This window comes from Triturus cristatus, chromosome 5_2 (assembly GCF_964204655.1).
Source record: "Triturus cristatus chromosome 5_2, aTriCri1.1, whole genome shotgun sequence".
Taxonomy (NCBI): Eukaryota; Metazoa; Chordata; class Amphibia; order Caudata; family Salamandridae; genus Triturus; species Triturus cristatus.
This window is the reverse complement of record NC_140588.1, coordinates 384,953,648-384,977,084: the sequence shown is the minus strand read 5'-3', so window position 1 is coordinate 384,977,084 and position 23,437 is coordinate 384,953,648. Positions and strand designations below refer to the sequence as shown.

The 23,437-nt window shown below is 46.0% G+C and overlaps 1 protein-coding gene across 4 annotated transcripts in view; it reads right to left on the bottom strand.

Annotated features, from left to right (window-relative positions):
- The window catches only part of SLC35B3 (solute carrier family 35 member B3), a 320,376-nt gene that overhangs the window by 160,402 nt on the left and 136,537 nt on the right, over positions 1 to 23,437 (bottom strand). For all 4 annotated transcript variants that reach the window (XM_085607241.1, XM_085607242.1, XM_085607243.1 and 1 more), the window contains one exon: positions 18,896 to 19,169. In XM_085607241.1, coding sequence (XP_085463367.1) covers positions 18,896 to 19,096 — 201 coding nt within the window. In that variant the 5' untranslated portion in view covers positions 19,097 to 19,169. The remainder of the gene's footprint in view (positions 1 to 18,895; positions 19,170 to 23,437) is intronic.

Genomic DNA, 23,437 nt, shown 5'->3' with positions numbered 1-23,437 from the left:
AAGCCGACTGCAAACCTCCCCTAGTCTTAGAAAGGAGAAGAGTGTCGTCCGCAAAGATCAACATTGGGAATTTAGTCCCCGCCAAGGACGGTGCGTCAGTATTAATAGAACCGAAGAATTTCACTACCTGATCTATAAAGAGTAAGAAGAGGGTGGGGGCGAGAACGCACCCCTGACGGACTCCCCGTGAAACCGGAAATGAGTCAGTATATTGTCCTTGTAACCCCCATCTTACCCTGGCAAAATTATCTTCGTGTAGTCTGATAATCATCTCCACCAGTTCTCCCGGCATTCCTAGGTCCCTTAGTACCTGCCATAATTTTCCCCTCGGCACCAAATCAAAAGCTGATTTCAAATCTATGAAAGCAGCATAGATGGTGCCGCCCCCCAGTATAACGACCTTCCAGAAAATCATGCAGAACCTCAGAACCTGGTCAATGGTACTTATACCAGATCTAAAGCCCGCCTGTAGCGGGGACAGTATTCCTTCTAGTTCAATCCACCCTTGGACCCTCGCCAGAATCATACGGGCAAAAACTTTCTGAAAGCAGTCGATTAGGCTAATAGGGCGATAGTTCCCTGGGTTCGATCTATCGCCCTTTTTGTGTATAGGGAGGATCTACGCCCCCTTCCAAGTCCTGGGTATATGGGCACCTCTCGCTATAGTGTTAGATATACTGGTTAAATAGGGAACCCAAAGGCCTAGGTTTAGCTTAAATAGGTCTGCTGGGATTTGATCTAACCCAGGAGCTTTCCCTCTCTTGGTTAGGCCTATTGCATGCTCCGTTTCCGCTTCTGTAAAGGACATGGTCACGTTGCCAGGGGGTAATGCCGGTAGCAGATTAGATACAGACGTAGGGTCAACAACTACTGTACGAAATTGGGAGGAGTAATGATTTATCCAGACTTCCGGGGATACGTTGTTAGACGGGATACGGAATTCACCGTCTTTTCCGCATTTAACGATATCCCAGAATTTGGTCTGGTTGTTAGATTTACTAGCGTCCAAAAGGTCTGCCCAAAAGTCGTCTTCCCATTCCCTCATTGCCTCCCATTGGACTCTTTTGTACCTTTGTCTGGCCTCTTTTATTGCACTTAGGTCTCTGGATTTAACTTTCTCTATTAGGTGACTATGCGCCTCTCTACACTCTCTATTATACCATTTTGCTCTTGGAGCATTCTGGTGCCCGTTGCTAGGCTTACAAGGTTTTGAGAGAAGAGTTTTAAGCTCAGAGAAGCATTTGTCATGTATACCCATGATCTTGTCTAAATCACCCTGACCCCTCTCAACAACAGCAGACCTCACTTTATTTAAAGAATTAGTCACCACTTTTTCAATGTTGGCCTGTATCATTGCATCATTTGATATGATTGACCATTTCAGTCTCCTGCGGTCATTTGATACGGTTACAACCCCTTGCCCCCTTGGATCTGGTTCCGCTAGTCTTTTCATGCCATACGTTTTGACTTTCAGGGACAGTGGGTTATGGTCGCTTTCCGGACGCAATACAATTTCCATGTCGACAATTATACTCCAATATTCCATTTTTATGAGGATGTAGTCAATACGACTTTTCCTCGCACCATTGTCAAAAGTTGGATTGGCTCCAATGTCCGATTTGGTGCGTCCGTTTGCGGCCCTTAGTCCCCAAGTAAGGCAGAAGGCAGTCCAGTTCAGGGCAGCCTCCGTTGCTTTGACTGGCAGTTTATTGGAAAGTTCGGGGATTTTCCAGGTCGCATCTTCTTCAAACCCCCAATTGTCTTCCGGCAGGTACAGTGGTTCAATTGTGCAATTGATATCACCCGCTATTATAATAAATGAGCCTTTATTCCAACCCATTAGTAATGTGTCTAGGGCGCCTATCAGCTTGGGGCCACGGCCGCCAGGGAGGCCTCTAGAGTATATGTTAATAATAAGCATTTCCTGCCCTCCAACTTCCCTCAGCCTTATAGCCAATATATCGGGATTATCCACATACAGTTCAGAAGCTGAAAAACACCAGGCCTGCTTTACCCAGGTGATCAGACCCCCTGACGCCCGCCCTTTAGTACCTTTTATAGCTGGTTTGAAAAAATTTATGTATCCAGCCATATAAGACGGAGATGTGGCCCATGTTTCTTGCAGGAGGACAACCTCATGTTTACCTATAAAGGCCAACCAATCCTCAGAAATCATTCGGGTCTTAACTCCAGCAACATTCCAAGATACCATATGTGAAATTAAAGAGTTTACCTCTACATGGTTATTGCTAACATTGGGGGGGGAATGGGAGCTCGGTAAGCTGTCATTTGTTAGACTAGTCACAACTATATTGGAGGTGGAAGCCTCTTCCTCACTTTGCCCCCTCAGCATACTAGTGTTATTATGGGAAAGGGACTGTTGCTCCTTTACTAATTCCGAAGTGGGGTTAAATGGGATATGCACTCCCTCCCCCTTCCCTATAACTGTGTTCGGTAACTGGGTCGGTGCGCATAGTCAGTCAACCCATTCTAGATCTGACAGTGCCTCGAAATGATTGAAAAGGGGAGGGTAGTATTGTGGGTGATGGATTATGGGCTCCCGGGGCATTCCCCCTTTAAGTTTCCAATGATTGGGGCCCAATTGATTAATTGGGTACATATGTGGGTAGAAGTAACCAAGGTGTAAGGTCTGTACATCACCCAGATGGGCAAATCTAGCTTTCCTTTGGATTCTTTCCACCACCCACGGGTCTCTAAATGAAACTAAAATACAGTCACCTTCCAGATCTTTTTCGCCCTTGCCTACCCATTCTACTCTCCTTACAAAGAGGATTTCGGTGGGAGATGACGGGGGCAAAGGGCGATGTTTGTTTAGCCAGAAGATGACCTTATTCCGCAGATCCCCTTGTGATTCTTTAATACCTTCTCTTAGGGGGGCCACTCCGGTTAGAACGATGGTGTATTGTGACGTTTCGGGAGGTAGATTTACTCTGGGTGGCTGTCGTGAGTTTCTGTTGTCTGTCCTCGGATTCCTATCTTGGAGAGTGGATTTCCTCTCCCTACCCATTATGGAAGTCTGTGCTGGAGTGTTATTAGGTAGATTTACTGCGCCATTTGCTGGAGGTTTTTTCCCCTGCGTGTTGTTAGTTGCCACTGGGCATTTAGCCTTGGGTGTTTCTTTAGTATGGGCTCTGCTTACAGTAGTCGATGTAGTAGCTGTGGTTTTTACTCCTGTTAGTGGTTTTTTAATAATAATAGTAGAAGGTGTCCCTACGGGGATAGTTGTGGTTGACCCCCCTTCTTGGTTAGCACCCCCTATGGGGTTAGGGCCCCTTGCCTTAAAACTAGTAGTCGTTAAGTTTTGCAAGAGGTCCATATTAATATTGACCGCTGCTTCCAGAACATCTATTTTAGCGGACAGTATCCTGGTATTTTCTAAGATCGGATGCAATAAGGTTTTAATCATTGCTTCTATTTTTACCAACAGGACATCGTCACTGCTAAAACATGTTGGGCAAGGATTAGAAGACCCTGAGTGGACCAATGAAGGACAGTACACTATTGGGGGTTCTTGTATGGTCTGGGAATGAGAGGAACTATTAACATGATCTATTTTAGGTTGTTTTTGTACAATTTCTCCCTTTGAGCTTGGGGCGTGCTTTCTTTTCCGAGGGACCTGATTGGTAAGTACTGGAGGCAAGGCAGGCATGCTGGGTAAAGTTAGAGGGTAAAGTTGGGGGGTTCTGGACAGGCTACTCTCGTCGTCCTCCGTATTTTGGCTTTCCTCTTCTAAACAGGTCAGGTTATTATCAGATTTTGGTTCAAAGTTATCATTAGACATAGATGTTGGATCTCCGTCCCCATCTACATGAGCTATCACTTCAGTCTCTGAGGTAGAGATACAATTAAATGCAGCATTAATTAAAGGGCTTTTAACACGGGCCAGGGCACCAATAGATGAGCGTTTCCCAGTAACTAAGTCCAGGGACAATCTATGCTCGGCTAGTTCAATTTCTTTTTCTAGTATCCCTGTGGCTCGGGTGAAAAAAGCGTCAAGGGGGCCTGAGACAACACCCTTAGAGGTTTGAATATGCACAAGGCGCTGTTTACCCGATCTTAGGGCCATAGTTGAAAATTAATAGAGGTGCCACTATATGACGCAAGATGTAGTATGCGGTATAACCAGACGGTAAATGTACAAAGAACCAAGACTCTAGGCCCAACCCAACCTCGTCCGACCCCGGACGGCCACAGACGGTCCCGCCCTTGTCCCGGGCTTCTCCCGGCGCCCTCCCGCGCGCTCCCGCGCGCTCCCGCGCAGCGGCACTGTTACCTTTCCTTTATGGGAGATCTAAGGACCCCAAGGGGGCGGGGCCGGCAGGGAGAGGAGCCCAGCTGGTAACGGGCGCGCGGGGACTCCTGGTCCGTGGAGTCCTCCGCTCTACCCTCGCAGCCCTGCCGGTTGGAAGAGGCCCTTTGGAGTATTGCAGCCGCTGTGTTTCCGCGAAGCGGGACCCGCGAAGCGGGTCCGGCGAGAAGGGGCGGTGCACAGCGGTCAAAATCAGCGGTAGGTGGCTGTGGTAGCAGTTACAGGTTGCCCAGTATTGATAGGAGAAATCCACCTGGAGTGAGGCTTGACTGCCTTTTAACTTTGCCGGCGATTGGGGGCGGGGCCGGCAGGGAGAGGAGCCCAGCTGGTAACGGGCGCGCGGGGACTCCTGGTCCGTGGAGTCCTCCGCTCTACCCTCGCAGCCCTGCCGGTTGGAAGAGGCCCTTTGGAGTATTGCAGCCGCTGTGTTTCCGCGAAGCGGGACCCGCGAAGCGGGTCCGGCGAGAAGGGGCGGTGCACAGCGGTCAAAATCAGCGGTAGGTGGCTGTGGTGGCAGTTACAGGTTGCCCAGTATTGATAGGAGAAATCCACCTGGAGTGAGGCTTGACTGCCTTTTAACTTTGCCGGCGATTGGGGGCGGGGCCGGCAGGGAGAGGAGCCCAGCTGGTAACGGGCGCGCGGGGACTCCTGGTCCGTGGAGTCCTCCGCTCTACCCTCGCAGCCCTGCCGGTTGGAAGAGGCCCTTTGGAGTATTGCAGCCGCTGTGTTTCCGCGAAGCGGGACCCGCGAAGCGGGTCCGGCGAGAAGGGGCGGTGCACAGCGGTCAAAATCAGCGGTAGGTGGCTGTGGTAGCAGTTACAGGTTGCCCAGTATTGATAGGAGAAATCCACCTGGAGTGAGGCTTGACTGCCTTTTAACTTTGCCGGCGATTGGGGGCGGGGCCGGCAGGGAGAGGAGCCCAGCTGGTAACGGGCGCGCGGGGACTCCTGGTCCGTGGAGTCCTCCGCTCTACCCTCGCAGCCCTGCCGGTTGGAAGAGGCCCTTTGGAGTATTGCAGCCGCTGTGTTTCCGCGAAGCGGGACCCGCGAAGCGGGTCCGGCGAGAAGGGGCGGTGCACAGCGGTCAAAATCAGCGGTAGGTGGCTGTGGTAGCAGTTACAGGTTGCCCAGTATTGATAGGAGAAATCCTATCAATGTCTGTCTGTCTGTCACCACTCAATCTGCATGCAAGGAGGTGGAGGCTGGACAGGTTCGGGTGGAGGACCATCCCCTGCTGCTACGGCAGAAGATCTTCCCGAAAAGGCAGTCTGATCGGAGGATCGATGGCAATGTTCAAGAGCTCGGGTTAAAAGACTCTTCGAGCCCAGTCCAGGGCCACAAGAATGGCTTGGGCCTGGTCGCGCTAGATCTTCTTCAGCACTCCGGGCAAAAGTGGTATAGGCAGAATGGTGTATAGAAGACAGCAATTCCACTCACAACGAAAAGCGTCGCCGAGCGAGTGCCGCCTTGAAAATTCCAACGCGTAGAACTGCTGACATTGCACGTTCTCTTCGGTGGCGAACAGATCTAAGCAAGGCTCTCCCCACTGCTGAAAGAGACCTTGCACCACCTCCGAGTGAAGACGCCATTTGTGATCCATCATGCACAAGGTCCATGTCCCGATGTTCCTGCCATGTCCAAAGGCAAAGAGCCTCTTGACATAGGGTCCATAACCCCACCCCGCCCTATTTGTTGCAGTACCACAGGGCGGTGGTGTTGTCTGTGAACCCCTGTACTATCCTTCCTCTGACATAAGGAAGGAATGCCTTCAGTGCAAGACGAATCGCCTGGAGCTCCAGAAGGTTGATGTGGAGCCCAGACACTGCCAGAGACCAGAGGCCTCTGATCTCCGCCTCTCCCATCCGCATCTGTCACCACTGTGAACACTGGTTAGGGAAGGGAGAGAGATCTGCCGTTGACCCAATCCTGGTCCGTTGGCCACCACTGCAATTGGTGTGCAGCGCCCTCTGCGATCTGGACGCAATCAGAAGATTCCGCTGATGCTGCGCCCACTTGAACTTCAGGTCCCACTGCAGAGCCCGCATATACCACCTAGGATGATCCACCAGCAGGATGCAGGAGATCCATGAGGCCCAGCAGCCTCAGGGTCATTCTCACCAAAATCTAGGATAGAGGCTGAAACATCGGTAACATAGCTCGAATATCGCTGCTCAGGCGGATAAGCCCGAAAATACCCTGTATTCAGAACTGCTCTGATGAAAAGGAGCTTCTGAGAGGGAATCATGTGTGACTTCTGCATGTTGATAGTGAACCCCAGTTAGTGCAGGAGGTCTGTCGTAGTTTGGAGGTGGGAGACGCCAGCCTGTGACAAGCTCGCCTTCAACAGCCAGTCGTCGAGATAGGGGAATACTGGAACCCCTGATCTGCGCAGATGAGCTGCGACCACTGCCATCACTTCCATGAACACCAGAGGGGCACTGGCATGGCCAAAGGGGAGCACGGTAAACTGAAAATGCTATCAACTGTAGGTAATTCCCGTGGGCTGGCAGGATGGGGATGTGGAAATAAGCATCCTGCAAGTCCAACGCTACTATGCAGTCTCCAGGGTCGAGGGCAGGCAGGACCTGAGATAATGTCAACATTTTGAACTTCTCCTTCTGGAGGAAGCAGTTGATGTCCCTGACATCAAAGATAGGTCTTAGGCCTTTGTCCTTCTGGGCTACCAGGAAGTAGTGAGAATAACAACCACAACCTACTTCTGATAAAGGGACTCGCTCAACAGCTCCCTTGGCCAAGAGAGCAGTAACTTCATGACGGCATTGGGCCAAGTGATCCTCCGAGATGCGATGGAGTGTTGGTGGCATGGAGGGAGGGGCAATCTTGAAGGGAAGGGAGTAGCCCCTTCGGACTATCTGCAAAACCTACCTGTCCGACGCAATGTTGTGCCAGTGGGGGAGATGATGGCGAATCCTGCCGCCCACTGGCAACTGGTGGCCCTGAAAGATCGGACTAGGAAAGTTTGGAGGCAGCTGCAGGGGGGGCATTGGTGGACTGGCCCGCCCTTTGGCCCCTGGACCACCGACGTTGGGTCCCACCTGCCAGGCTGCGCAGAGGCTGGGTGGGTTGTGCGGCCCTGTGTGAAATGTGGTGGGGTACCCCTTCCGTGGCAGTCTGCATGGGGCGAGAAGTGGCTGCAAGGCCCAAAGACCTGGCTGTAGCTCTAGAGTCCTTGACGCGCTCGGGCGAGTTGTCTGCCTTGTCGCCAAACAGGCGACGGCCATCAAAGGGCATGTCCAAAAGGGTAGATTGGGCATCCAGAGAGAACCAGAGGCTCTAAGCCAGGTGTAGCATCTCAGGACTACTGACGTGGAAATCGTCCTACCGAGTGAGTAGGCAGTATCCAGTCCACACCATATGGTGAACTTTGCTGCATCTCGACCCTCAGCAACAGCGCAGGCGAGCATGGCCCCGGCCTCCTCTGGGCAGTGTGGCAGCACTTGCGCAACCATATCCCAAACTGAATGTGTGTAACGGCCCAAGAGACATGCAGTGTTCACCGACCGCAGTCCTAAGTTGGTGGAAGAAAACATCTTCTTCCCAAGATGGTCCAGCTTCTTGGATTCCCTATCTTGAGGAGCTGTAGGGAAAGCGATTCCTTTCAAAGATGAGGCTTGGACCACCAAGCTCTCGGGGGTAGGGTGTTGGGAAAGGAAAAGTGGGTCGCCTGGTGCCGGGGGTGGCATCAGGCGATCATCCTATCCAAATGAGCCCCTGTGCTGGGCTTGGACCAAGAGCCCAGAAGGACGTCAGTGAGGGCCTCATTGAAAGGCAGCAAGGGCTCTGAAGAGGCTACTGCTGGCTGAAGCAACTCAATAAGGAGGTCAGTCCTGACCGCCACCGTAGGAAGCTCAAGGCCCAAGGCTTTAGCACCCTACACAACACCACAACGTAGGAAGCTCCCTCCTCCGTAGCCACGGTAGGGGGAGAAAGCATACCAAGGTCTGGGGGAGTATCCTGACCACTGGTATCACCCAACTCCTCTCTCCAGTCCGGCTCTTCAAGCTGGTCTGCCAGAGGGTCAACAGACCCCTCCCAGTCCTCCTCACCCTCCTCTTGCCACCACTCAGGGTGATAAGCAACAGAGGGAAGAACAGCGGTACATAATGACCCACCGGCACCGGCGCTCCGTGTCCAAGTAGAGGGGGAGGCCGGGATAGATGCTGGCCGGGTACGCAACCGGCATTGGATATGTCGTCAGAGGTATCAGCACCAGGGAAGGTACCGTGAGGTCGACTGGCAACGATCCGGATCCAGGCCTGGACCCTTGGGTGCCCAGCGCCACCGTGGCCAGAGCCGCTGGCATCGAAGGCTTAGAGCCTACAGCCGAGTCTGCGAGCCCAAAGGTGCGCCAGCCGAGTTGGACTGCCCAAAGATGGAATGGAGGGCTTCGTAAAAGGCACGAAGCTGGGCGGGAGACGCTCCGGGTCCCAGGAAGGGAAGGAAGCTTGGAGCCGTACCAGTGTGCTCCGAGGGTGGAGCCGGAAGACAACAACCCTCCGCGTGCTTCTTCACCTTCTTCTTGTCCTTCGACTTACCCGATGACGAAGACTTCGTTGAGGAATGATGGTGGTGGCTCAGAGAACGGTCCCGCGACCTTCCTCTTGACTGGGACCTCAAGCCGCACAGAGCCAACTGACGAGCCTCCAGAAGCTTTTGGGACCGCTGCCGCAAAGATTTCGGGTTCATGGCCAGACAGTTGGAGCACAACTTTGGGTCGTTGTCGCGTTCCAAGCACCAGAGGCAAACGAGGTGCAGATCCTTGACAGACATCAGATGGTGACAGGAGTCACAAGGCTTGAAGCCGGTCTGACGATGGGACATCCCTACGTGCATCAGGAGTCGAACAACTCGAAAAAGAGGTCGATAAAAGTTGAAAACTCTTTAGTCAAATAGTGACCAAGTGCACCGCCACCTCCGGATCTGCGCTGGCTGGCGTGTTTAAAAGAAAAAACTGACATCAGCGCGCAGGGGCGGCGTCTAATTAGATACCTAATGATGCGCAGGGGTACTGCTGAGAGTACAAATTCTCTGGATGCAGTCTGACGCCTGGGGGTAATTCTAAGGTAAGGAAGCTATAACTAATAGTCTCTTTCAGATCAATATTTATAGAATACATGTATTCAAATGTAGCTGGCAACTTTAATGCAGCCTATGAATGAATATATTCCAGATGTGAAGAGGTGCTACATGAATATAAATATTTTTCAACAAAAGCATATAGCACCTTTACATGGTTTAATATTAACATTATTCAACCAAAATATTTAAAATCATTTTTGTAAAGTTTGACTTAACAGAAATAAAACGTGAATATTATCTTAGTAGCCCCGGCTCCAATCTATGTTTCAGATCATTTGAAGAAATTGGAAGACAGATGGAAAAATACTTGGGTATATAGTGTGTATGAACACCGATCAGAAAGAGATAAATCAGGAAGGAAAAATATACGGATACAAAAAAGGATCAAAGCAGAGAGAGCAAAAAGATGAATGAACATGTAAACTTGTAAAGTGAAGATATCATAAGAAGGAAACCCAATGTGGATCATATATAAAGTTAATTAAAGGGACCGTCTCTTCAATGTTGTCATAAGTCTCAAAACACAAGCAAACATCCTCAAACAGAGATACACTCTGAAATGTCTATTGTTAGTTTGTAAAACTGAGCAAAGAGAAACGTTTTCTTCTCTACACTGGCTAAATCATTTAAATGAGGATGACAGGGTAGACATATATTCTAGAATCAATTCTGGTTGCATAAAGGCTGGGGTACAGATGATCTCGGGTGAGAAAAAGAAGACAGTCAGGTTAGGACAGTAAGGAGTGAGAAGAGGTGTTGAAACTATCACCAGATGAATAATGAGCCATGCTTAGAGAGGGGGATATATAGCAGAGAAATTTTTTTCGCAGTAGATGCATGGTGGACTTACGGTCGCATGGTTGATTTCATGTGATTTTGTTTGCTGTAGGCAGAGCTCAATATTGTACCACACAACACAGGTGGTACAGTATCAGTTTCAGTGTAAACACAATCATCTGGAAAAAGAGGTGCACGATAAGCAATAGTTTTTACAAAATGTTTCCAGGGGCAAAGAGGTGGCTGCAGGGGAGGCTCAAGCAGGAGTATGCAGCCCACATTCAATGACAGGATGTATACATATGTGGAGTTTCCCTAAGCATTGTCAGGTCGCTTTGAGGGACATGCCTAATCCCAAACTTTGTGGCGAATAAGCATGTATGTGGATCGGGCAACTAAAAAGACGTTATTGGCGGATTATGAGAGGGGTGGGATGGGGCGGGATCACACAAGAACTACTAGTTCAGAGCAGAAATACAGCACTACGAAACACTTCTGGGAGTGTGATGAGCATCGGGGAGGAGGGGTGGGGGAAGTGAAGGACTTCTTCCCTCGTCTTTTATGATTGATAACACTGCACATTGACGTAGACTGAACTGAGTTATGCTTGATATTGTTTATTTTGCAACTGCTGCTGTTTATTGACAGGTGAACAACGCCTGTTTGTACATATCATTAATGTGCTATTTTGTATTTCTGGGTAAATTGCTGACTATTGCCTAAAAAAAAGAATTAAAAAAAACACAAGAGATTTTTGCAGTGGACAAGATTGACATTTTTACCCAACGAGGAGCAAAGCAGCGAATCAGCTGATAACGACTTTTTTTATTTTAGTTAACAATACTCTCACCTAGGAGAAATTGTAGAAATCATAAGCAAGAATTGTGAATTCATCCTGAATTTTGGCATACAATTATGGGTAGGAGTCTTCACACAGGCTTATAAAGGGCTGCAATTCCAGAACTCAACCACATCTCAACACAAATTTTGATTGTGCAACTTGAAACTTTTATTGTCCCTAATGATGTATGCAGATTAAACTATTAAGATGGTTACAGAATTTTTTTATCCACTTGGACGAATGCCTTTACAGTGCAAAGTGGAAATCCAGAGGTCTTAATCTTGGTATACGCTTGTGTGAAACATTGGGTTGTTGGTTAAGGGGGGTGTGAGCCCTTCTCAAGAAACAGCCACAATCCTTGTCAGGGAGAACCACAAAAGTCACTAAATTAACCTGTACTTAAGCCTTTGGTAGAATAGCACAAAAGCAATTAGGTTTAACTGAGAGGAATTTTGTAAAGCATGTATGCAGCACACAAACAGCAATAACGTGAAATCACAACATAAACAAAATCCTTTAACAATTTAGAAAAATAGAGTAATGGTGCCTAAAACCAAACACGCGGATATCTGGTCCTGCGAGATGGGGTGAAAGCCACGACTGTGAAGGAGTGCAGACTGGATCCAGGGACCAAGTTAGTCCTGCTGAAAAAGTTTTCTTCTAAAGTCCAGCGCAAAGAGTTCTGTTCACAGTGGAGGAGGACCTGTGAAGAAGGGATGGTCGTCACATTAATGCAGAGAGCAGGTTGGGTGTCACGGATGGTTGATTCTGTAGCACGAAGATCCTGTTGGGTGCGGCCGGCAGTCGTTGCTGTAGCTTTACGTTGGCAGGCACAGAGGGCTGTCGATGTTGTAGCACGAAATGAAGATCTCGCGTTGCCGGTCAATGCTGGTGGTCAATGTAGTGGTAAGAGTCAGGTTTACTGGAGCATTGCTTTGCCAATCGGTGCGGGAGGCAAACTATTGGCAGTAATGGGCTCGTTATTAATCATGAGGAGCCCAAAACTTCAGGAGGTCTCCTATTCTACCAGGAGTAGCATAACTGCCACACCAAGGGTCCAGGACCTGAGGGGCACATCTTTGGGAATAGGATCTCACTCCAGCAGAGACCAGCAGGGCTCAGGCACATCTAGTTGCAGGTTCAGTAAAGCAGGTCAGCTGGACAGTTGAAGGGAGGCCTCTGGGGCGTATTATGTCTCTGTAGCTCTAAGCAGGAGGTCAGTCAGCTGACTCTTATAGTAATTTCAGGTAGCCTGGAATGAAGGGCGCAGGTCCAATCCTCCTTCTCAGCAAGCAGGACAGGCCACAGGCAGTCCTTCTGGCAGCAGAGCAGCCTTTCCTCTGTAGTATACACAGGTCCAGGAATGTACTGAAGAGTGGGCCTAAAGTTCGCACCCTGCCCTATGGACTGCTTTATGACCTACCCTAGGGGTGACTTACTTGTACTAAAAAGGAAGGTTTTATTTTGCCAGGTTAAAATGGAAAATGTCACATGCAGGATTTAATGGCATGCCTGAAACATGTTTAAAAAAGGCTAATTAAGTGAATGGTACAATAAGTGCTGCAGTCCCACTAGTAGCATTAAATTTACAGGCCCTGAGTACCTGTAGCACCATTTTACAAGGGACTTACAAGTAAATTAAAAGTGCCAGTTGGGTGTAAGTCAATTATACGATGTTTAAAGGAGAGCGCACAAGCACTTTACCACTGGTTAGCAGTGAGACCAAAAATTTGGGGGTAGACCATCCTAAGTCTAAGAGGTCTAACACCTTGTCAATTGAGAAGAAAAGCTGGAGGGGCAATCATGAATAGTTATGTCATTAGTAGGGGTTATTGTGACTAATAAAGATGTTTTTGTCTAAGTCCCAAGCTACATGAAAACCAGTCACATAACTAAGAAAAGAGGTTTTGTCAGTCTAATGCCTTTGTGAACTTTTTAACTCTTGAAGCCTAAAGTGTGTTCTACAGTTTAGGGCAGAGATATGCGAAAGAGTGACCTTTCAAATGGGTTAAACAAAACCTCAGTACTGAGAACAAGGTTTGGTTCGCGGATCTCAGAGCCCGAGTACGCTGGTAGGGAACCACCAATTCCTGAGTAGAACGAGGTCCTAGACCCTGTTAGCTTTAAACATAAAGCAAAGTGCTTTAAAATGTGCTTTGTGATCCCGAAGCAGATGGGAGACTGAGGCAGATTTTGGTAGGTAAAAGAACAACTTGGCAGTAGCATTTTGTACCATCTGATGGCACTGGATCAGGGCCTTATCAGCACATTACTATAGTCCAATCTAGATGTAATTCAGGCCTGAATAACAGTTCTCTGAGCCACTGGGGGAATCAGCCAGATAATCTTTTTCAGCCATATGAGAACTGCTAAATATGCGGCAGTAACTATAGTCACTTGTGGTTTGATGGAAAGTTTATTACCCATGAGCACGCCCATGTTTTTCACCAAGAAAGATGCGGTAGGCAGCTTCCCAAGGGACTATGGTCAATGTCTAGAACCCCACCAAGAGGCATTCTTCCCCAGGACCATGACCTCCATCTAATCACCATTAAGCTTGAGGCAGATCAGTTCAGAATTGAAGAGTCATGGTTCTAAGCCAAAGATAAAGAGAAAATAATCTGAGTTTCATCGGCATATGAGAAAGTCTGCAGCTCTGTACTAAAGCCGCCAATGGGCTGACGTAGATATTATATAACAAGGGACTTAAAGCAGAGCCCTGTGGAACTCCTGTGGCTTTGAGCCCACACTGGCCGAAAAGACCTGAAACATACAGTCTTTTAGAAAGGAAGTAAGCCATCCTAAAGCTGAGTCGGCCAAACCGAATGCCTCCAGTCTTGCTAACAGGACTAAATGGGACACTGTATCGAAAGTCACACTCAAATCCAAAAATATGAGTGCACTGGTGCCACCACCATCTAGATGATGTCTTAGATGTTCCGTAACACCCAACATGGCGGAGTCAGTGCTGTGTTTAGTCTTGAAGTCAGACTGCGTGGGATAAAAAAGATTTTGGGCCTCAGCAAAAGCAGTGAGTTCAGCATTCACATGTTTTTCTAAAACTGCAGGAAAAAAATGGCAACAAGCAAATAGGCTGAAAGTTCAGCTAGCTAGAGGAATCCATATGAGTTTCAGTGGAAATACATGATGGGCTTCCACCTCTGAGGCACAAACCCTTCTCTCTATGAGGAATTTAGAAGCTCCAGTACCAAAGTAAGAAGGGGCGTATCCAATAACCTGAGCTTGTCAGGTGGAAGAGGAACAAGTGGAAATCAAGATTTGATGGATTGCAGAGCAGCTAAGAAGGATGCCAAATCCAAAGGAGACCACTTGCTTAATCTAGCTCCGCACACTGCATTAGGCACCAGATGATTAGCTTCCTCTGACGCTGGGTTTAGGATGTTTTATTAAGTAAAGAAGAGAGTTAACTCATCACATTGACCGAGAGAAAGAAGGGGAGTGGGGGAGGGTACATTGATATCCAATAGTTTTTTCATCACCTTAAAGAGTGTTTTCTAGCACAGCTGAGCATTAATGATTTTTTCTGTGTAATAAGTGGCCAGAGCAGACTTACAGGGGGCTTGATAATTGTTTCGTGACTCCCTTTAGAGGATTTTGCCATCTACAGCATACCGCTTTCTCCAAGAGCTTTCTAATGCTTTACAGCGTTTCCTTTCTACTTTGAGTGCGACAGTAAACTAAGGGTCTGGCGGAAGAATTCTACCTGCACGTTTGATGGTAGTAGGCAGAGTAGCATCGATGGGCTCAGTAAGCCAAAGATGAATTGCATCTTGGTCTGTATCGGTCTGTTGGTATAAGATGGGTTTTGTACTATTCAGCTGTTAATTAAGTACTGAGAGGTTAAGTTTAGACCAATTTCTGAATTCTGATTTCAAGTTTGTCCATGCTGTAGGAAGGAAAGAAGGTACCTTAAAAAGCACAGCAAAATTATCAGACCAGCAGAGTAGAAGAGGGGGCTCTGTCATCAAGTCCTTTATATTAGAGAAAATAGGATTCAAGAGATGCACAGTCACATGGGTGGGCAATGAGTTAAGAAGTGCAAGATTAAGTACCTCTAAATCCTCAAGCAAGAAGCATATTTAGAGCTCTTCAAATCATCGAGATAAAGATTAATGTACACAATTAAAGTAAAATTCCGAGGTTCTCAAAATGTGAGGAGCCAGTAAACCAGGTAAAGAAGAGCATCATTTCCCAGCATATCCCAGGGAATGATAAATCAAATGCCAGGAAAATGCAAATTTAGAAGTGAGGGCAAGTGTTAAAGTCAGAGCTTCGCAATCAGGAATCAGGAGTTTTTCAATTTCGCATTAGTAGTCTTTCTTAGAAATAAACACAATACCTTCACCTATCTGATCTTGCCTATCTATCTTTACTAGGAAGAAATTAGCAGGAAGTGTTGCAATTATATTTGGCAAGGAGCCAGCATGTAGCCAGGTCTCAGTGAGAAATAAGGCATCAGGGTTATAGTCATGGAGAAAATTAAATACATTTTGTTGGTTTGGGGAGTGAAAAGAAGTTCAGACAAAAATAAAATCTGAATAGAATGATGCCTATCTGAGGAGCTTTCGCTATGGAAGCTGTCATTCGCTCTAATACGTAAGCAAACAAAGTTGCAGTAGTCACAAGCCAATGGGCTCACCCAAGAGTTTAAAGACCTAGCAACTAGCTTTGTTGCAGTTGCAGCGCTGATGGGAAGGCCGAGAACTCTATGCTTTAGAAGTGGAGACAAAGAAGGCTCTGCCTCCGAGGTGCACCATGTTAAACATCGGCATGCGCAACAGTTTTGTAGAGCGGAAGAGAATAGCTGTAGCGGTATCATAGCGTTAAATGTAGGAATTAATTTAGTTGGGTGAAACAGAGTGAAAAACAGTGTGACAGATGAAAAGAGATTTGGAAGTACAGCGCTTATGGAGAGGGACCCAGTGCAAAGATGTCAGATGACTGGAGACATGAGAATAGCTTTTCAAGCACCGTGTTAGGTGTGTGGCAGCATTTGAAGACAATGCAATCTGGCAAGAGAGTAAACTTGGACAGTGGGTTTGCTGAACTATTATTCACAAAATGTAGAAACAGGTGGAATTGCACTGATCATTATCAGAGTTAAGGAGAGCAGTGCACAAAAATGGTGCCAAGATTGTGGACAAAAGAAGCCGGATTAGGTGAGAACCACTATCTTAAGACCACTAAACAGTGGACCAAGTAGAAGAGTTTTTAAAGACAAGCACTTATATTTGTCTATGCTGAGGCAGAGAGGGTAAGTATCCAACAAAATGAAGGCAGCATCGCCTCCTGGGTTTAGTAACAAACCTGGGCAGAAGGTGGATTGATAAGGGTCAAGACAATTATTGGCTTCCACTTAAGATGAGAACTGATTGACTAGGCTTTCCATGATTTTAGCAAGAAAGAGAAGTAGAGAGATCAGCGTCTGATTGCTCAACACAGTGGGATCCGTATTAGTTTTTTTTGAATAAAGGTACAACCAGCATTTTATTCCAAAGCACAAGACACATGGCCAGTAGAGAAGGATATATCAACATGCATGGGCAACGCCAACAGGTTTTGGCTTTGGTTCCTATTGGCTTTACACCTAGGGGTTTTAGCCATGCTGCACAGCATCCCCGAGGCTGTGGTGCATGACAAAATATTTTTTTTTTTAAACCTCTCACACTGCTATAACCATCATTTTGTAAGCATGCACACTAAGCAGGCACACACTTACAATATCTGCTTTGGATAACAAATATCATAGCAGTTGAGACTAAGGAAAGGTCTCAAAAATATGCCTGTGTCTCTCAGGCAAACAAAATCTGCGTTAGCTTCCTGTACAATAAAGGGTCCATCACAAACCGCTGTGTCTTAGCCATGGAGCCTTTCGTCAGACTGGTATGGTTTTCTTATCTTGCTTAGTGACACTATACCAGTAGGTTTGGATCTTGCCTCCCTCCTCTGTGTGTTTAAAGAGATGTGCTAGCTCTGTCCTGACCTGTCTGGTTGAAGCTCTGGCTTGCTTTCATCTCACCTTCATGTACGTTACTGTATTATCTCTTTTCTGTAGTTTGCTAGTTTTTGTTCCTTAATAATAATAATAATAATAATAACAATATAATAACAGAGCCGTCTCCTGATGTGCAAGCATGGGCAGTGCAAGGGCAGGGACGTATTCCAGTGGGGAGATGGTAAAATGCTAATCAGTTCTCTCAACGGAACCTTCATTTTGGCGCTTTTATCACTGTGTCCTTGTAAAATAAAATCATCCATTCTGCCACCACAAAATTCATTACAGGCATCAAGTAATCGTCAGAGGAAAGAGATTTGTCCCATTTATGAAAGAAAGATAGGATTCTACCACAAGGGCCAGAAGACCAGTGATGCAGGAGTGACTGGAAAATGTTAGTTCTCTGCAATCACCTATCAACTATCACTTTGCAAATGTCAGTCTTGTCACTGGCCTCTTGGATCCAGGTGAAAGCTGAAACCAATGATCAGGAAGCCTCCGAGGTGTAATAAAAATAAAAAAAATAGTGCCAGAGTCGTTTTTGGTGCCCATGCAAATGAGAAGATCCAAATGGTGGTGTGTGGCTCAGGGATCAGAGGGGATAAGGAAATATGATATAAAACTACCTCTTAGTGGACATGAACAATCTTTATTTTGCATCCAAGGGGTAGAGTTCAAAATATAGGGGGTTCACTTGACCGCTCAATATGGGTCAAATTAAGCCCCATTATTTCAAACTCTATCCTTTGGGGAAAAAATAAAGTTGAAGTATGCTACCTCCAAGGGGGTGAAGGCTTTAAGCTTTGTTGATAGGAAGCCCCAATTCGAACAAATCTGTTATGAAGGCAGGGGCACTGAGAATTTAGCTCATGAATATCGTGTGTGTTCGATAAGTGAAGGCGATATATACCTTGTCCACGAGTTATTCTCCCCTATTTTCCCCTTTGATGAGGAAGTAAAAGTAACAGTTTACCAAAATCTATAACTCGGCTCAAACAAGGAATCACAGGAAACATGTGGGCTCAAGAGTTAAGGCAACTGGACCCATCAACATACTGGACATTGCATACACATTGCCCTGATGGACGTATGATTTAACACTCAGAAACAGGCTATGTTTCAAAGAGAACAGTAATGTGCTTGAACTTTAAGCTCCACAGCATCCTTCCTAATTATTGTGGTGGTGGGTATTCACACCCATTTTGCATGGTCATTTATCACATTTGTTACCCTTGCAATGGGAATTCAAATAAGGTTAAATGAACGGTGGTTCGTGGTTTGGAATGGAAGAAAAACACCCCATAGTTTGATATGGATGCATTTCTAAGGGAAAGGTTTTCCCCACGGAGAAACTACTTTGCCTGTAGCAAGAACGGGAGTCCACTTGAGCATTTACAAAAATCTTAAGCTTCCAGGAGTAATGCCAGGGTTTTTGTGAATGTCGAAAAAGTTTGAAATCTATTCCAGATGCAGGAGAAAACCTATAGAAGTAGATTTTGGCCTTATTTGTAGGGTTTTGTGAGCCGGCCTTTTATCTGTTTTTGTTGTCAGGCACCTATCCCGCTATACATAGTACTTGTGTGGGACTGCTGCTGTAAACTGATAGTGGCAATGCATGCTTGAATGGACTTTGCCAGTTTGATGCACAACCTGACGGAAGGGGGATATAACATAGTCTTTTGTTAAGATGTGATAATGCATGCCTGCTCTCTTTCATTACATTTTGTGAAATATGCTAGTTTGGTCTTTCTACTCTTAAACTCGCTTAACACAGATACTGCCAGCTAATATAGAGAGGTATACCATTTTTGTTACAATCAAATATGCCTTACCTGTAAATAACCATATATCAGGTAGAATACGAATACTCCAGCAACACAAATAAAAAACTGCATAGGTTTCTGGAAATGACTGAGATTGATGCCGATCACTCGAACATCGTCAACAGATTTGATGTGTGGTGACATGCCATCGGATTTAGATGGAATACTAATAGAAATATATTTCCTGGAGTTGTTGAATTTTAGATCCATACTATCTTCTTGAATGCTCCCTTTGTTGGATGACTTGCCCACTTGGTCCTCTGTGAGATCCAAATATTGGGATCTGGAATAAAATAGTGCAAATTAGTTAGAAACACAAATGTCACTGGTTGCCAAACAACATCAATGGATTCAGCCTGGAGTATGCTAATACGTGCTATATAAAATTAAAGCTTAATTTCTGGTAAGGGTGTTTTATGCTGCAGTGTTCTTTAATTTTAACCCAACAAAAATGCATCCCTCCACTTACTGAAGAATGTAGCCTCATCAGCACTTCCTCGTCAATAATAGACATCCAACCGAAAATGTCAAGAGGAAGATGCATATTTGTATACGAATGTTTTAGACTGGATTATTCACCATATGGGGTACTACTAGGATCATTACTTCAGTCCCTCATGCTCCCATGGAGGATCAGAAGCTCCTTTTTATCACTACATTGCATCGAGTCATTGCTGCATGAGATGGGCATGTTAGTGAAGAATCATTCACCTTAGAAATCAGCAACATTTTGCTTCAGGAGCAACTGAAGAAGACAAACCTCATCATATACATTCATTTTAGGTTATGCTGTTTATCTAAGACATTCAACAGACTTCTAGCAAACCACAAAGAAAATTACTGTGGGTGCACATTGTTATCAAAGAACATCTACTAACGAATTTGGCATACAGTACACAAATATGTAAACTTTTTGAAGAACTAAATATTATTTTACTGACTTTAAGATGCTTATTCCTTAAAGTTTATTGTAGGTCTCTGGTTCATCACACTATAAAACAACAATCGGTATCAAAAGGCGAAAACCTGCCTGAAAAAACACTGATTATACTATTTATACCAATTGCAACACAAATGTGTCATTGAAAAAGGCAGATTCACAAAGCGCTGAAAATAAAGCCAAAAATCTACATCTACAGGGCTGCTTCTGCATCTGGAGTAGATTACAAACTTTTTTTAAATGTCCAAAAACCCTGGGATCACTCTTGGAAGTTGGAGATTGTTGTAAATGCTCAAGAGGATTCTCATTTTTCCCCTAGACCTACGTCCCCATCAAACTTTGAGGTGTTTTTTTCCATTCCATACCACGAAATTAAGTTCTTTCAACCTTTTTTGGATTCCCATTAGAAAGGTAGCCAATGTGATAATGGCCATGCAAAGTAGTTATGAAACGCACACAAACCTACGACTTGGTGGGGGTATGTGTTTTTTTGCTAGTATATATTTCATGGCAAACTGTTGCAAATAGGCCAAACAATCAACCTGTTTAAAAACTTAACAGAGGCTTTAGACTGGCAAAGTCTCTGTTTTTAACTATCTGATTGGTTTTCATGTAGCCCAGGACTTAGAGAAAAGCACCTTTGTGAGTCATAATACATCCACCCAGAGACAAATCTATCCTGGACTGTCGCTCTAGCTTTTCTTCTCAATTGACAAGTGTATTTTAAGGTTAAGACCCCAAGATGTGTACTTTACACAGCAGAGGCCTACGTGAAAGTAGGTGACACATTCTGAACATTAGAACTGCTACTATTAAGCTGAATCACTCTGGCATGCTTCTATTAACTCTTTCTCCACCCCACCCCAACCAAGCCCCGAATTCACCTTTCCCTTACCTCCCTGTCTTCATGTCTCCCTCCCTTCCTCATTCACAAACGTAATTCACCTCGTAGGTTAGTCTGCAATTTAGATTAGTGTACAGGGCATAAACTAAACATTGTGGTGAATTTTAGATATAATAAACTATTATTACCACAGGCTGATCGGGTATTTTCTCAAATCGAACTCTCAAGCCATTCAGAAAAAGGTGAGTGCTGGGAAATGCAAATACAGGATCTTGACAAGTACAACGCCAACGTATCTAGCCAGGAAGGAATATGTTACTTACCCTGTAAGTATCTGTTTGCGGCATGTAGTGCTGTAGATTCATATGCACTGCATACTCCTGCCATCTAGTGTTGGGTCTGGAGTTGTGTAAGATGTTATTTCTTCGAAGAAGTCTTTTGAGTCACGAGGTTGGTAATGGTCATGGGCATCGACTGTTAGATTGCTTTCCCGCAGGTGGGTGAACAAGCATTTACAATGCAATGGTCTCGGCATTGTTAAAGTTAAAGCTGTTGGCATTGCTCATGACATTATTTTTGTTTATGTTTTTGTGTTTAAAACATTTAAAGAAACGGCATTTGTTTTTACAATGTCAATAGCTTAATCACTCTCAAAGGCGAGCACTGATCGCTACTTCTGACCCACTTCCGCCCCTTTACCCCTTTCAGTCCGAGCTTAAAATTCAAACAGCACTCGGTGGCTCTCAGTGCTTCACGAGGTACAGCCCCTCTCTCAAGAATGTTGCAAAGAAAAACGTTCTAGTGTTATTTCCTTACACGTCTTTCAAAACGTGAGAGCAGGGAAGACAGGAGAGATAATTAAAAGCAGCCCAGACCTGAAAAAGAAAACGAAACATGGAAAACGTCCGCTTCTGGAAGCCCCGCTGCTAGCAGTGAACAAATGTTGAAAAATGCATCATCCCGGGACCACCGAGCAATACAGAGAAAAAACGTACTCGATGTAGAAATATAGATAGATTAGTGTCATACTAGTAGCTTAGTCAGGGTGGTACACTTCACATAACGTGAAAGACATCGCAGTAGTAGTGTGATACACATCGCATGACACTCAAGGCTGACATCACACAAACCTGACTCCCCCCCTGGTAATGAGGTCCGATGCTAACGGGTCTGCCAAATGAGCACTTCGTTGCTCGATTCTGTAAAAATAAAATCAACAAAAGGCGGGAAGCCGCACACATCTAAACATAAGCACAAGTCATACATTCTTACCGGCCTCTTCATAAACTGTTCAATTTTAGATGAATAAGGATGCTACTTACAAAAGGGTGGCGCGCAACTAGCGGACATCCTAACCCTGCTCTCGCTCCTGTGGTTATGCCTACTTGGTGTTCCGTATTAATGCAAATCGTCATAGCGTTGTTACGTGAAACGCTAAAATGCGGCGGAGGGCGGCCATCTTAGGAGCTTCAATTGAACTTTATTGAGAGTACTGTGCATCTAGCGGTGCTGGAGTGAAAGTAAATATATCTAAAGCTTCCTCTAATATAAAGAGGATGTATAATGTTCCCACAATGTCGCCAAGGATCAAGTGGAGCATCGAGGACGGTAACCAAATAGATTAGAGTACATTGTAAGGTACCTTTATACCCAGCGTTAAGTGTTCATTTGTGATTATAAATGGGACATGGACGCGGTTTCCGAGCGCATCTCTTCGCCCCTTGCCCGGATAGTGCAAGCGGTGCCGTCTTAAGACTGTTCTCAACAGGTGGGGGAGGAAGCATGCCTCAAACGGAGAAGAGCCAGCCTAAAATACAAGTCACTCCAGAGATGGTCGGAGTGCATGCATAGGTACAGAAAACCACCGCCTTTCTCCGAGGCGAAGCAGAAATGCCTCGGAGAAACGCAGTGTTGTTTTCGGAATCGGGGGCATGTTTTTCTTTCTCTCCTCTTGCCATTGGCTGGAGGAGAGAAAAACACGCCCGGGTGAAAAGCAACGAAAAAACACGCCCCCGAATCCAAAAAGGACGGGGCCTGTTCGGAGTGACAAGCCTCTTCTCCAATGGCTGGCCAGCATTCAAGAGGCCAGCCAATGGAGAAGAGGAGAGAAGAGGGGCGGGTTCAAGCCCCTCTTCTCAAAGTCATTAAATCTCGCGAGCGAGACTGTGCAAGCGCAGCCTTCGCTAGCCGAGACCTAAAAAGGAGTGCAAATAATGTGTAAGTAATGCGGTGACCATGCTTAATGCATAAATAGTGAAGACTAGTAAATGTAAGGGACTGCAACTGCCTCAGGTGTCCCGGGAGGAGGGTGGGAGCATGTGAATCTACAGCACTACTTGCCACAAACAGATGCTTACAAGGTAACATATTCCATTTAATGCCATGTGTGGCTGTAGATATACAAGTTCTGTATAGACTGTAAGGCAGTCTCTCCTTATAAGTGGTGGCTAACCTGTGGGTGTTGCAGTGGTTTGAAAAACGGTACTAGTACTGTCTGTCCTACATTGGCTTGTTTGGCATGCTAAAACATCCACAAAATAATGTTTGGTGAAAGTGTGTGGAATGGACAATCTAGCTGCTTTACATGAGACAGCTATGGGAATATTTCCGAAGAAGGCCATGGTTGCTCCCTTTTTAGGTCGAGCCTAGCGCAGCGCGCATGCGTTGCTCTAGGAAATCGGCCTCCTGGAATCACTTCAGCTTTTCTGCAAGCTCATGCGTGTGGTGCACATGTGCTATTGGCCTTTGCATCTGGCTTTAGCACGCA